Source organism: Lynx rufus, unplaced genomic scaffold (assembly GCF_022079265.1).
Source record: "Lynx rufus isolate CCGP_SWC_20201006 ecotype Redwood Valley unplaced genomic scaffold, mLynRuf1.p SCAF_16, whole genome shotgun sequence".
NCBI lineage: Eukaryota > Metazoa > Chordata > Mammalia > Carnivora > Felidae > Lynx > Lynx rufus.
Window position 1 is genome coordinate 13,584,593 of NW_025814830.1, and position 12,599 is coordinate 13,597,191.

Below are 12,599 nucleotides of genomic sequence, written 5' to 3' on the forward strand. Positions count from 1 at the left end.
TCCACTCAGCAATTTCCTGAACTCCAGCTATAGGCCAGGTCTAGCTCAACGTTAAAAATGAGCACATAACTTAGTCCATGGAGGAGACAGACCCACCAGTGACAACCCAGAATGACCAAGGCTATGATGGGGAATGCACAGGCAAAGTGATCCAAACGGTAATAGAGAAAACTCAGGGAGCTCATGGGAGCCCAGAAGAGGCTCCCGGTCCAGCTTAAAGGTTCAGAGATGACTGTCTGGGTGTGAGCCCTGAAGGAAGATAAGGTTTCAGGTAAAAGGGAGGGTGTTCCAGGCAGAGGGAACAGTCTACATAAAGGCTTGGTGGTGAGAGGAGCATTATTTCATTTCTTCACATTCCCTGAGAGTCAGTCCTGCTCATTCATTTGGGGCAGCAAGGGAGGCAGAGTTTTTCCACTTTACCTCAGCAGGACCCAGACAAGTCACTTCTTGCTGAGCCTCGGTTTCTTCATCTGGAAGATAGAACTAATGTGTCTCCCTTGGTTGGTTTGTGTCAGAGGCCTATGTAGATCATGTGGGGAGAATGCTTAGCATGCAGCATATAAACAGGGTGGTCGTTAGGAAGTCTTGAGAGGTGGTTAGGCAAGCATCGGAGTTTCAGTCAGCCCATCTGTAAAATGGAATTTTCAGTGTCTCCATCTCACAATTGTTGGATTTCGTGCAGCCATGACTGGTGTGTCCGGCACAGGTCTGGCAGCCCAGTATCTGGGATCTGTCCAGCGTGGAGTACAGGGTGCAAGTTGCACTGAAGGATGAGCTGGCAAATGGTTAGGTGGAGCCATTTTGTCTCTTTCAGGTGCCCAGGTCTCCGTGCCCAACAGCATGTTTCAGGGCAACTGGTTCCTGTGTCATTGAAAACACATTAGGGAAGAAATCTGGGGCTGGGTGTCTTTATTTTCCCTAAGGCCCTTTCTGTCCCCTTCCTCCCTGCTCTGTGTCCTGGGAGACTGACCTGGGTGGACCGCATCATCTGGGTTCCTGTGCCCCCTGGCTCCCAGGATTTTGACAGTGGGGAGCCCCACAGATGATGGGGGAAAGGATTCCTCCAACTCTCCCCCTATGGAGTTGCCAGGGACACAGCTTCCCTAGGACAGCCCTCTCTCCAGTATCGGCTCTTCTGGTTTCCACTTGGCTCCCTTGCACCTCAAGGCCAGGGTGGGAGGAACAGCTCACCTCTGGTGCCAGCTCAGGGTACTGTACCAGCCCTATGATTTCCCTGTTCCCTGCCCACTTCTTTGCAAATGATCCCTTTACTAAACTCTCTGAAATATCCCATGTGAGCATGCTGTCCTCTTCCTCCTGGGACCCTGTCAGTCCACAAACCACATTCACACACATTCATCAGCAGTGGTTTCTTAACCAGCTGTTTTGTTGAGGAGAGAAAGTCTGGTCCTTCTAGGGCTGAAGAGCTTGGCATTGGGAAGTGGAGAGTGGCAGGCACCCTGGGTCCTCCCTACCAGCCCACCCTCCTATTGTGCTGAGAGAACCCAATTTTGTTTGAGCAGCCACATGCCCAGGACAGGAGAGACGGCTGTTCCAAGAAAATGAAAGCAATCTCCATTCCTCTTGCCTGCAATCGCTCTGAAAGGGGAGGTGTCTAGGGAGGCTTAGCACTGTTCTCACTATGCTGGTGGCTGCCTTCCTTCATGCCTTTGTTCCTAGCTGGGTAGGTGTACTGCTGAGGGCTGGCACAGCAGCCATGTTGCAGCTATGAGAGAGCCCACTAAGCTGGAGGGCAGAACTCAAGACTCAGGGGTTAATGGAGCAGGAACATAGTCAAGAGTAGCAAATGTCCCTACAGCTTGGAACCCCATAAGCCAGTGATTTGCTACTAGGGAGTTGAAGGCTTAATTATGATACAGGGTGGGAGGGGTACATTCCATGAGGGGCATGACTCAAGACGGTCCTCTGGGTGTCCAGGGGCCTGGATGCCAAACTTCGCATCAGGGATCTTAGGTGACCGTGGCCAAGCTAGGCAGAGGCAAGGACGGTGGGCCCCAGTGGTCTGTAACCTGTGGGACTGGGCAGGTCAGGGAACCTCCCGTCAGAGGTCCAGCCCACCTGAGTCCTGGACCTCCTGGGCTCCCTGGGGCAGGGAGAGGGAGCTTTGAGAAATAACATCTGACATTTCAAATACCAAGCCCAGGCATCTTATTTGGGGGGAAAATTGTGTTGTATTTCTTGGATTTAAATGTTGTGAAACAAGGCCCTGCCCCCTGGAGCCTTGTTCTTCCTCCCATCTCCTCTCCTGGCTCACTGCATTCCTTACACATGTATTTCATCCCCCCGATGGGGCATTTGCATCCACTGTTGTCTGCCTGGATACTTTCCCAAGATGCCCACATGACCCGTGCCTTCTCTCAAGCCTCAGCTCAAATGTCACCTCAGAAAGGCCTTCCCTGACCCATCAGCCAAGCCAGCACAGTGACATCTTAATTCTGGTTTTGCTCTCTAGAAGGCTAATGCCGTGAGGGCAGATGCTTTGCTTATCTTGTCTTGCTCCTCACCCTACCCCTCACACACAGAACCGACACAGGTACCCAGCAGGATTTTTTTGAACTGCACAGTTGATTCTGATGCGTGTAATTGTTTATGGAGACAGCGCAGGGCCATGTCTTTATGCTGAAGTGTCTGGCTCTGCCACCAGGCAAGCCTAGGTTTGAGTCTGAGCTCTGTGGTACCCTGGACAAGAGTGGGTCTAAGCTTGTTTCTAGTGGGCCATGACCACCAGAGCAGAGAGGAACTCAGGCAAGTGGTGGTTCAGGCCACAGCAAGCCACATGGCGGGGCTGTGCTTTCGGCGAGGACCCTGCCCTTGCTGGCTTCCTTTTTAGAGAGAGTTGGGACAGCAGGGACTTTTGTGGTCACAAGAGTGGCCTTCTTGGCAGACGCGCCACACGGCCAGATGCCTGCTGCCTAGGGAAGCTGGTACCAGAGCTGGGAGCTCATGGGACGAGTCTAGTTGTCGTCCTCCTGCTGGGGAAGCTACTTGTTCCAGCTGCTAGATGGACTGGCCATGCTGCCCCAGTGTCCAGTGAGTGAGCCTGCTGGTCCATTTCCCCTGCTGTAGTTGGGGACAAAAGCCTGGACCTCACAGGATCCAGCTGGGCTTGGCCTAGGGACCATGATCCAGTGGCGTGGCAGTGTGTGTACCGGGAACCGTGGTCTGGCACACGGTGATGGCAGTGGCTCCAGTGGGTTCTTGGGTACCAGTAGGGGGCAGAGAGGAAGCGCTGGCGGCTCCTTAGGGAATAGCTGGGCCTCACTGGGCAAGGACAACGGACCCCACAGCAGCTCAGAGGGCTACGTAGGCAATATGGATCCAGGTGCTGGGATCATTATTGCGGTTCCCAAATTTCTTGGGAATGTTGGTCCCATTGATGGAGTCCTGAAACAAGGCAGGGAGGGCACTGGGGCTGATGTCCCCCAGGCGAGACAGGAAGAGGAAGGGCAGGTGAGGCTACAATGCTAGGCCAACACCTGCTGCATACAAATTTCATCCCTTCCAAAGTTTATCCGCTCATGTTCCCTGGGCTGGTCTCCTCCCTACCCTCCTTCCCCGCATCCACCTCAAGGGGGCTTTGTGGATGCAACCAGACAGGCACCAGGAACCATTCCTCTAAACTGTCAGTTTATTTGCTTAAAATGTCTATTTCTTCAGAAGCAGCAGGGCTGTAGTGGAGAGCAGGCTCCTGGCCCTCAATCCCCCCGTGCCTTCCTCCGCACAGCCTGCACCAGCAGCTCCGAGTAGTGTTCCAGCAGGGCATGCAAATCTGGGCTGGCCAGGGGGCACAATGTAGGTGGGGAGGAGGACCTTGGGCTGGGCTGGGCCTGGGCCACATCAGTTCCAACCAGCCAGTCACTGGCTTCTAACTGGCTATGGATCCAAACAAAGGTGGAGGCCAGTTCAGTCCGTGCCTGCTGCTGCTCACTGCTCACCTCGTCACGGGAGACCATCTGCAAGGGGGTACCAACCTTGTCAGGGGTTCCTCAGTCCAGGCAGTCCGGCCCCCTCACCCCCCAGCCCTCTCCCCTGACCCTGGGGCTTGGCTCACCACGTTGTAAAGGTCCAGGGCTTCCTGGAAGGCAGTCTGCAGTCTGTGCACGATGGTACTCACAGTGCTCAGGTCTAGGCGAGCTGAGGGCGGGACCCTGGCTGGCACCCTAGGCTCCTCCCAGTGTCCAAGGTTGCCCTGGGCCAGACTGAGTGCATCTGGGGGTAGGGTAGAGGGGACAGAGTGAGAAAGGCACCTCCTCTTTCTAGCTGGTCTAAGAGAGGCCGGGGTGGCTGGGCTGATCCCAATTCTTATCCCTCTGCCTGGAACACTTCCCTCAGTCCCTCAGGCTCCCTTCCCTCCCCTCCTGCAGGACTCTGCTCAAATGCCCCCTTCTCCCTGAAGCTTTTCTCATTATCCTGCTTAAAACTGTAACCATTGCCTGTCCCCCCAGCCCCCAATCCCTAAACCGTTTCTCTTATTTCTGTCCTTAGCACACACCACTTTGTGAAACATTTAACATTTTCCTTTACATTTAGTCTGGCCCCAGTTAAGGTGTCAATTCTTTGCAGTCTTGTTGACCGCCAGGCCCCATGTGTCTAGGGTCTAGAACAAAGCCCAACATATACGAAGTGCTCGCTAAATATTTAAGTAAATGAATGAATGAATGGCACAGCCCCTGTGGCTGGGTCAAGCACCCACCTTTGGAGCCAAGCCACCTGGTACATGGGCTGAGCTTGGGGGACAATCCCATGTCCCAAGAGTGGTCAACTCACCAGGGGTTGTCTCCGGGACGGAGGTGATGCTGCCAGGGACCCCAGGCCTGGCCTCTGGAAGTGGGGTGCTGTTGGGGTGGGCAGGGGTATTGAGGGGCTCAGGGGCCAGGAGCCTTGGGAGAAAGGTGGATTTGTGGAGCCCCAGGGTGCTTGCATCCACGGGGCTGGAGGCCGAGAAGGTGGCTGTTGCGATGGTGACACTGGGCTGGGTGGCCACAGGTTCCACTGGGGAAGGGGGTAGCAAGAGCCTGTCACAGATGCTCGACAGGGTCAGCTTCAGACTCGCCCGGGCCTCATGGTTGCCCCAGGAGGGCAGGACAGGTTCTCGGCCCTCACTGTTAGAACCGAGTGCTGCCGTGGTGGGGTTGGCCTGGAGCTCCTGGCCCAGGGATGTCAGCTCCCCGACTGATGAGGGCCTGCGGAGGGGCCTGGCCAGCTCAGCCAGCACAGGGCCCTCACTGTCCTCGAGGGAGATGCTGCGTGACATCTTGGCACGGGAGCTGGCAGTGGCCTCCATGTAGGAGTGGATGGAGGGGCTGTGGACACCCTGAGCCAGGCCTGGAGTGGGCAGGGCTGTGGGTGTCGAAGGCTTCCTGTCGGTGGGCAGCACTGAGGAGGAGGGGGCACAGGGTGCCGGACCTGTGAGGCAGGGGGCTGTAAAGGAAGCAGCTGCTTCACTCTCACGTCCCACTGTAGGGCTGACAGATAGGGGCCCACCCCAGGTGGCTTCAGGGTCTGAGTAGACCCTGTCCATCCCCACTGCCCCGTGGCTCAGATGGGCATCTGGGGTTGTTTATCTGTGGATGGGAGCACTCACTCAGTGGGCACCAGGCCTCTAGGATCTCAACGGGCTCCTCAGGCTTTTTCCCAGGGGGGACCTGCAAGCACAGCCATGAGGTTAGGACGAGGCCTCTGGACTCCCAGCCCCAAGTCCCGGGGGAGCGGCCCCAGTACTCACGTTGGTTCTGCCTGGGGAGGTGTGGCCAGCGCCTGCTCTTGGGGGCTCTGCTCTGGGCTGACTGCCCCCAGGGTCCGTGAGTTTGACCTCTGGGGACTTCACAAGGTGCCGGGGCAGCTGGGCAGGGAAGGTGTGGGTGAACCTGTGGGAAGGAGACCAGGTGGTTGTGGCTGTCCTGGGGGTTGTTGAGGGGACGTGGCCCCGCCCTGGGGGACAGAGTTGGAAGGTGGGGTGGGGGTTCACCAGCTCCTACCTGGATGTCTTCTGGAGGCGTGAGAGGAACTGGGCTGAGATGCTCAACCGGGGATTGAAGAAGTCCTCAGTCTCAGAGGCCTCCAAGTCTCTCAGGGATCCATGGAAGAGCTCTAGGGGAAGATGCCAGGGGAGCCCTCAGAATCCCTCCAGCCACCCAGCCCTGGACCCAGAAAGACCCGCAGACCAGCAGGTGGACCCTTAGAAACGCCTTCAGTCGACCACACACACACACGCCTTGGGAGCAAACGCAGCTCGGAGAAGAGCCTGTGCGGCTCTGTCCTGAAGATAAAATGTAAGCCCTTCTGCCCCCTTGCCAGCCGTGGAGGCTCCACCCTGTGACACCCGTGCTGTGCCCAGTGCTGGACGGCCGCCCAGGCACCGCCCTACCCTCAGAGTGAGCATCAGTGAGTGTCTCGAAGTGCTGGCGGAGGAACTTCTCCTGCTCAGGGGTCTGGGGCAGGGAGCTGTTGGATATGCCTGGCACCTCGGGCTGGGCCAGCTCTTCTGCGGTCCCTGGGCATCCTGGGGAGAGGCGAAGGGGAGGCGAGAAGGCAGGCAGAAGAGAACTGTCAACACCATGAGTCACGGCAGACGCCCAAACATGCCAGACACTTAACAATGGAGAAAGCTGGACTCGCCCGTCACACACCCTGCTGCCACTAGGCCGAGAGGCTAATGGCTCTGTCTCCTGGTTGAGGACACTGACACTTAGTGGGCACCGAGTGCAGGGCCGACGTGGGGAGAGTGGTTATATATCATGACCATCCCCACGCACTGCCCGCCCCACCTCTGGCCCTTGCTTACCCGGTGTGGGGGGCAGCATCATGTCAAACTGAGGGTCTGGCTCTGGCCGTGGAGGGGAGGAATGGATGGTGGCGAAGCTGCACTCCAAGTCGGCCTCTGACTCCCCCGAGTCTGGAGGAGCAGAGCGGGAGTCAGGAGCCCAAAGCTAGGCCCGTAATGGGTGAGTCAGGTAAGTGGCTCAGGCTCCCAGGGCTTCAGTTTTCCCATCTGGATGATGGGGGTGATAATACCCGCCCTCCATTTGTAAGGACCAGCAAGTTTACACTTCAAGGAAAAGGTAGAGCTGGGCTCCTGCCAGTGGGCAGTTGGGCTCCAGAATCCTCAGGTACCAGCAGGGACAATGTCTGTCTCTGTGATAGACTCTGAGCTTCAGGAAGACCGAGTCAAGGTCACCACAGATACTCAGAAAGGGGCCTGGCTGGACGGACAAACTACTGCAGGGTCTCTACTGGCCCCCACTCACCCTCAGGTGGGCTCTGATCCTTGAGGCTGATGGAGGAGACGCTGAGGGAGGCGTCTCCTTGCTGCTCTCCAGGCCCCGCCTTGGTCGTCTTCGTGCAATACTTGCTGCAGCGCCAGTGGAGGTGGGGCAAATGAGCGAACACACTCATGTTAGTATACAGTGGCCCCCCCCCCCCCGAACCCCTACACATCTGCACCCTGTTCCCACTGGGAGCACTGTCTCGCCTCTCCTCTGCAAAGGCTCCCCGCACCTTCTGCCTGGAACCAGGGAAGCTAAGGCTGTGGCTGAGGCTGCAGGGCCAGGCTCCTGTGCCCCTCAGACCTTGCAGCCCTGCCCCACAGGCCCACTGGGAGAGCGGGGAGCAGTTCTTCCAGGGCATGCCTGTAACCCAGGCTTCTTCTAAAGCTTCCTTTGGTGCAAAGGAGACCCACCTGTCTGTCTCTGTGACCGTCACTTCTGCCTCCAGGGAGTAGACGATGAGCTCCCTGTCCTCAGGGGACTCCCTCTGTAGGGGCAGGAAGGAGGGATGCCCACAGCCATCCTCCTGGGGACTCTCCAACTGTGGGATGAAGAGAGCACAGCCGTTTCAAGCAGCTACGGCAACCAGGGCCCTTTGCAAGCCACCAGGTGTTCCGCCAACACCAGTGAGAACAGTGAAGATGTCGGTCATGATGGCAGCCCCCACTGCCGGACACTCATTTTGAGCCAGGGCCTGGGCCAAGTTATGTGCTCATCTTGAGTTCACTCTATGCTCCTCCCGCACGATCACCAGCCCCTTTACAGATAAGGAATCAATATAGCTCCAACCCTCTAAGATTCTGTCTGTATGGAGTTCAAGAACAGGCAAACTAATCTTTGGTGGGAGGTCAGAAGGCTGGTTGCCTCTGCAGGGAGGAGGTACTGATTAGGAGGGGCACAAGAGGGGGTGTCTTTCAGGAGGTAGAAAATACTCTATTTTGGCTTGGGTGGTGGATACCTAAGTGCATACATAGGTAACAATTTGTCAAGCTCTTCTCAAACAGCATACGGTTTGTACACACAACTGTATGTGTATTATGCTACAATAGAAAAGAAAGTTTATACAATAGAATAAAAAGTAATTTTGTTTGGAAGATAAGAGAACAAGAGTTGAAGTTGCTTCAAGCATTTCTGAGGGCCCAGGCCCTCTTCTTAGCACTGGATTCCTATCAAAGCCTTCTGAGAACGTTCTTCTTATGACCACTTTTTAGAGGTCTTTTTTTCTTGTTTTGTTTTGTTCGTTTTTAAGATTTTATTTTTAAGTAATCTCTATGCCCAACGTGGAGCTCAAACGCACAACCCCAAGATTAAGAGTGCATGCTCCACTGACTGAGTCAGCCAGGCGCTTGAAAGCAGAAGCCCAGAGAAGCAAGCCTTGAGGTAAGTCATCACACAGCTAGGAAGGGGTAGGGCCAGGCCTCTACCTGCTCAAATACTCCCCAGCCAGGTACAGGCTTGCTCTCAAGCCCAAGCTTTTACCCCCCAAGTGACCCACCTCCCAGACTCCTGGTCTGCCCTGGAAAGTCTCACTTGCACCAGGCCCAGGGCCTCACCCTCTTGCCTTCCACCACGTCATGTAATCACCTCGCACCCCTAGAGAGGGATACTCAGCCTCATTTTCAAAATAAGCATGCTGAGGCCCCAAGCCCTGGGTGGGCAGTCATGGTGCAGGGTCTGCTGGCTGGGCAGGGGTGGTCTGTACCTCACTCAGCAGTCCCACCAGGCTCTGGGGCTCCACTGTATCCAGAATAGAGTCCTCCAGGCTCTCGGGCTTCATGGGGGTAAAGTAGCAATCCAGGTTCCGGGCATCCAGGATGGTCTTGAGGGGCTCCTGGTCAGCCCGCTCCGCCCAGCGGCCATGTGGTTTGTAGCTGCGCTTGGCATGGAAGGCTGAGCCATCTGCCACATCATCGTCTCCTAGCTGAGGGTGACAGGGGATGGTCAGGCAGCTAGCCAAGAGCTCACCAACTCCAATGGGGGACCAGGGACACCGCATGGACTCCATCCAGTCTCCATCCAGCTTTTTTTTTTTAATGTTTTATTTTTATTTTTGAGAGAGAGACACAGAGTGTGAGCAGGGAGGGGCAGAGAGAGAGAGAGAGAGAGAGAGAGACAGAATTCAAAGCAGGCTTCAGGCTCTGAGATGTCAGCACAGAGCCTGACGGGCTCGAACTCACGAGCTGTGAAATCATGACCTGAGTCGAAGTCAGACACTCAACCAACTGAGCCACCCAAGTGCCCCTCAGTCTCTAGGCTTTAAACACCACTCAGCAACAACTTCCAGATAAACATCTCCAGCCTGAAGCTCTCTGTTAAATTTCAGAAATGCATAGGCAACTGCTCTACATCTGTATGGATTCCTAGTGATATTTCAAAGTGAACATGTTGAAAACAACTCCTGATCTTCCCCCCAGATCGGCTCCTCCTGAAGCCTTTCCTGTCTCAGTTATTCTGCTGCTCAGGCCCCAAACCTTGAGCTCATCTTTCATTCTTATATTGTCCCTCATACTCCACATTGTATTGTTTTTTAATGTTTATTTATTTTGAGAGAGAGCAAGCGAGGGAAGGGCAGAGAGAGAGGGAGAAAGAATTCCAAGCAGGCTCCAAGCTGTCAGCACAGAGCTTAACACGGGGCTCGAACTCATGAAACTTGAGATCATGACCTGAGCTGAAATCAAGAGTTGGACGCTTAACCGACTGAGCCACCCAGGTTCCCCTCCACATTGTATTTCTTCAGCAAATTCTGTCAGCTCTGCCATCCGAACACATCTCCGATGTGGCCATTTCTCCCCACTGGTCCTGCCCAGCACTGCCTCCAATAAGATTATAGCTTGAGAGACAGCGGAGGGTGGATGTTTGAGAACTCAGGCTCTGGAGCCAGCCTGCCCACGTCTTGTACTTCCCATCTGTGTAACCCTGGATAAGTTACTTAACCTCTTTGGGCCTCAGTTTCTCCATCTGTGAAATAGTGATATGAAGAGCTCCTACACTTCAAAGGGGACTAAATAGATAATACATATAAAAGACTTAGAGCCTGTGCAGAATAAGTATGCTATGAATATTTGTTGAATGTAACCCTACTTGTAGTATTCACTGATTAAGGGGAAGCCTGGGGTCTTGACAGACCTGGTCTGCAGGGGAGGGGAAGGCAGGGAGGACTTCCCTGAGGAGCTAATAGGTTTTAATCTGAGGATTGGCATTATTCCTGAAATAAATCATCCAACCTAGGCTGTAGGATTCTGCTGCCTGCTTCTAACCCACCAGCTCCTAGCCTGCCCCTCCCCCAAGTAAACAATCAGCCATTCAATCATCTTGGTCCCTTTCTTTCTCTCACACCCAGTCATTTGGTTGCACCTTCAACATCCATCCAGAGTCCAACCGTTTCTTCCCCCTGTTCCAGTCTCCAACCTCCTCTGTCTGGATTATCCCAACAGTCCCCTCCCGGTCCCCCACTTGCCCCTCATATTCACACTTGCACTAGGTCATGGCCTTCCTCAACTCAGAGCCCTCCTTTGTCTCCATCTCACTCAGTGCCAGGGAACGGAGAAATAAGTGGGGAGGACAATAAAGAATGTTTAGGGAATGCACCGCAGCCCACATAGTGTCATACCATCTGGCCCCCATTACCTCTCTGAGCCCCTCTCCCCACTCTCTGCCCCTCATTCACCCTCAACCCTGGCAGCTGGGCCTCCCTGTACTTCCTTGAACATGCGAAGCACAATCCTGCCACATGGCCTTTGTCCTGCATACTATTCTCTCTGCCTGGAACATTCTTCCCCAGGATCTGCATTTCTCCCTTGCTTCAACTCTATTCAAATAGCATCTTCTCAGTGAGGCCTTTTCTGTTTATGCTAAAATTATTGCACTTTTCCCCAACACTTGTTATTTTTCTGAGATTCTCTCTTTTCTTCCTCCACAGACCTTATCGGCTTCCCAAATACTATACAACTTACCTGTTTAATGTGGATACTGTCCATCTTCCACACTAGAAAATGAGCCCATGAAGACCGACATTTTGTCTGCCTTGCTCACTGCTGTATCTAATGGTCAGAATAAGCCTGGCACAGGGTAGGTGTTCACTATGTATGTTACAGGAATGAAGGGCTGCCTAAGCTGAGACTGGAAGGATGATGGGATTCTACATGGAAAGGACAGACCCAGAAAGGGAAACGGGCTCCCAGAAGAATGAAGAGCATGAAGGAGAGCACCCCTGCTTTGTCAGCCCTGGGTGTCCCGGTCTCCGGGCAGACTCACCAGCCGCTTTGCCCAGAGTGGCAGCTTGCCATTGGTCAGCAGACACCGAGGGTCTGGAGAGACACGTGGAATCCATGAAAAGAGAATAAATAACCCAATAAATAAACAGGCAACATATATAAAAACAGGCAATTCTCCAAAGACACATTATAAGAAACACAGACATACCAAAAGATGCTCAAACTTCTTAACTAATTGTCAGGAAAATGCAAATTCACACCATGTTTTACCCATGACTAGCTCAAACTGAAAAGCTTCATAGTATCAAGTATTGGCAAAAGTGTGGGAGAATGAATGGCTTAACACTGACTGCTGGATTTGGAGGGCCTTTGGGGTTCTCTTAAAATAAAAAACGTGCTAACCCCAGGGCCCAGCAGTGCCAGCCCTTGCCTCTGTCCTGGAGAAACACTCACACATGCCCAAGGAGTAGGCCTTGGAGTGGTCAGCATGGCATCACTTGCAATGGTGTATAGTCTAAACCCTAAATGTCCATCCAGAGGCGAATATCATTTTAAAAATATCCTATTATCCTGCTGGTTAAAAGAGGGAGGCCTCTGTTTTATATCCACCAACATACAGGTTGATAATTTTGAGAGGGAAAAGATACAGAATGGTGTCTACAGTAGAATACAACTTATGTACATAAATACAGTGTGTTCTGATGGCTGTGTACATACGTACATTAATGTTCAGAAAGAGGCCTATAAGGATTCATACCAAACTGATAAAACGGCCACCCTGCAGAGGACATGGGATTGGGTTGTGAGGGTGGCCACAAAGAAGATTTGCTTACCCTTTTTTCCAAGGCTGAATTCTTACATTACTGTTGCCTATCAGTCAGCTGTCTAGTCAGCCACTGCCTGCTCTCCCCTGCTGGCAGAGGCCCCTGCCCCACACTGACAGCACCCGGCCTCTCTTAGCTGGAGCAACCATGGCCAATGGGACCCGAGAGAAGCCTGCCGGGGGCTTCTGGGCAAGTTTCCTCTCTAGAGGAGACTGTAGGAGGGACTGCCGTGTGCTATGAGGCCTGTGATGCCTGCAACTTAAGCAGCCATCTTG

The 12,599-nt window shown here is 53.9% G+C and overlaps 1 protein-coding gene across 1 annotated transcript in view; it reads right to left on the minus strand.

Moving 5' to 3' along the window:
• Positions 1 to 3,640: 3,640 nt before the first annotated feature.
• The window catches only part of WDR62 (WD repeat domain 62), a 44,782-nt gene continuing 35,823 nt past the window's right edge, over positions 3,641 to 12,599 (minus strand). The window contains exons 21-32 of the mRNA XM_047078195.1: positions 11,541 to 11,593; positions 8,989 to 9,207; positions 7,700 to 7,827; positions 7,269 to 7,372; positions 6,806 to 6,916; positions 6,389 to 6,523; positions 6,000 to 6,111; positions 5,747 to 5,888; positions 5,606 to 5,666; positions 4,789 to 5,442; positions 4,073 to 4,230; positions 3,641 to 3,974 (exon numbers count right to left, since the gene is read on the minus strand). Of these exons, the coding sequence (XP_046934151.1) occupies positions 3,717 to 3,974; positions 4,073 to 4,230; positions 4,789 to 5,442; positions 5,606 to 5,666; positions 5,747 to 5,888; positions 6,000 to 6,111; positions 6,389 to 6,523; positions 6,806 to 6,916; positions 7,269 to 7,372; positions 7,700 to 7,827; positions 8,989 to 9,207; positions 11,541 to 11,593 (2,135 nt within the window). The 3' untranslated portion in view covers positions 3,641 to 3,716. The remainder of the gene's footprint in view (positions 3,975 to 4,072; positions 4,231 to 4,788; positions 5,443 to 5,605; positions 5,667 to 5,746; positions 5,889 to 5,999; positions 6,112 to 6,388; positions 6,524 to 6,805; positions 6,917 to 7,268; positions 7,373 to 7,699; positions 7,828 to 8,988; positions 9,208 to 11,540; positions 11,594 to 12,599) is intronic.